The following is a 915-nucleotide window of genomic DNA, read 5'->3' on the forward strand; positions in this document are numbered from 1 at the left end:
ATCGGAAGAAGTGGATGGAGCTTACTGGGAGAGATCTGAACTTTCACATACCGCCTGAAGCTAGTGACTTTGGATCATGGAGAAATCTTCCTGTCGTAGATATTGAGCCCGATCGACCTTCTCCTCTGCTGAAACATGGCTCTTCTAGGAGATTGCAAAATGGTTCAGGGTTGAATCTTCTAAATCATGATCATGATTCTGATGCGATGGACTTATCTCTTCATTCAAACAAACGCAGGAAGGATTCCTTCTCCCAATCTATGGAGGAAGATTGTTGCTTTCTCCCAAATTCTCATCCAGATAGGTCTCAGGATATGGAAATTCATTCAATCGAGCCATCATGGATCAATGATTTCAGTGGTGTGATGAGAAGCGCTTGTGGTCCTGTTACTGCAGCAAAAACAGTGTATGAAGATGATGAAGGTTATCTCATAATGGTCAGCCTCCCCCTTTCTGATCAGCAAAGAGTGAAGGTATGTTGGAGAAATGATCTCACTCATGGAATAGTGAAGATTTCTTGTGTTAGCACGTCTCGAATGCCTTATATAAAGAGACATGATCGAACATTCAAGCTCACAGACCCTTCTCCTGAGCATTGCCCTCCTGGGGAGTTTGTCAGAGAGATATCACTGGCCACTCGGATACATGAAGATGCTAAGATAGAGGCATATTATGATGAGACTGGAACTGTTCTAGAGATAATGGTTCCTAAGCATGGTTCTGAGCCTGAAGAACATGAAGTTCATGTTTCTCTTCGTCCTCCACATCTTGGAACTAATGATCTTATGCTGATTTGAAAGCTTCAGATTCATGGTTTCATATTTGGTTGCTGTGATTAACTACTTCTAAATTAGTTAAGTCATCATGAAGCTTGACTTAGCTGAATAGATTCTAATCTTGCTCATAGAATTCTTA

General features: G+C 41.3%; 1 protein-coding gene across 1 annotated transcript; it reads left to right on the forward strand.

Moving 5' to 3' along the window:
* Nucleotides 1–5: 5 nt before the first annotated feature.
* On the forward strand, nucleotides 6–904 carry LOC110034638 (the record flags this gene model as incomplete). The annotated part of the gene is made up of 1 exon (XM_020738889.1): nucleotides 6–904. A coding segment is annotated over one exon (792 nt), but the record flags the coding sequence as incomplete, so codon positions are not given.
* Between the last annotated feature and the right edge of the window lie 11 nt (nucleotides 905–915).

Source organism: Phalaenopsis equestris, unplaced genomic scaffold (genome assembly GCF_001263595.1).
Source record: "Phalaenopsis equestris unplaced genomic scaffold, ASM126359v1 Scaffold191792, whole genome shotgun sequence".
Taxonomy (NCBI): Eukaryota; Viridiplantae; Streptophyta; class Magnoliopsida; order Asparagales; family Orchidaceae; genus Phalaenopsis; species Phalaenopsis equestris.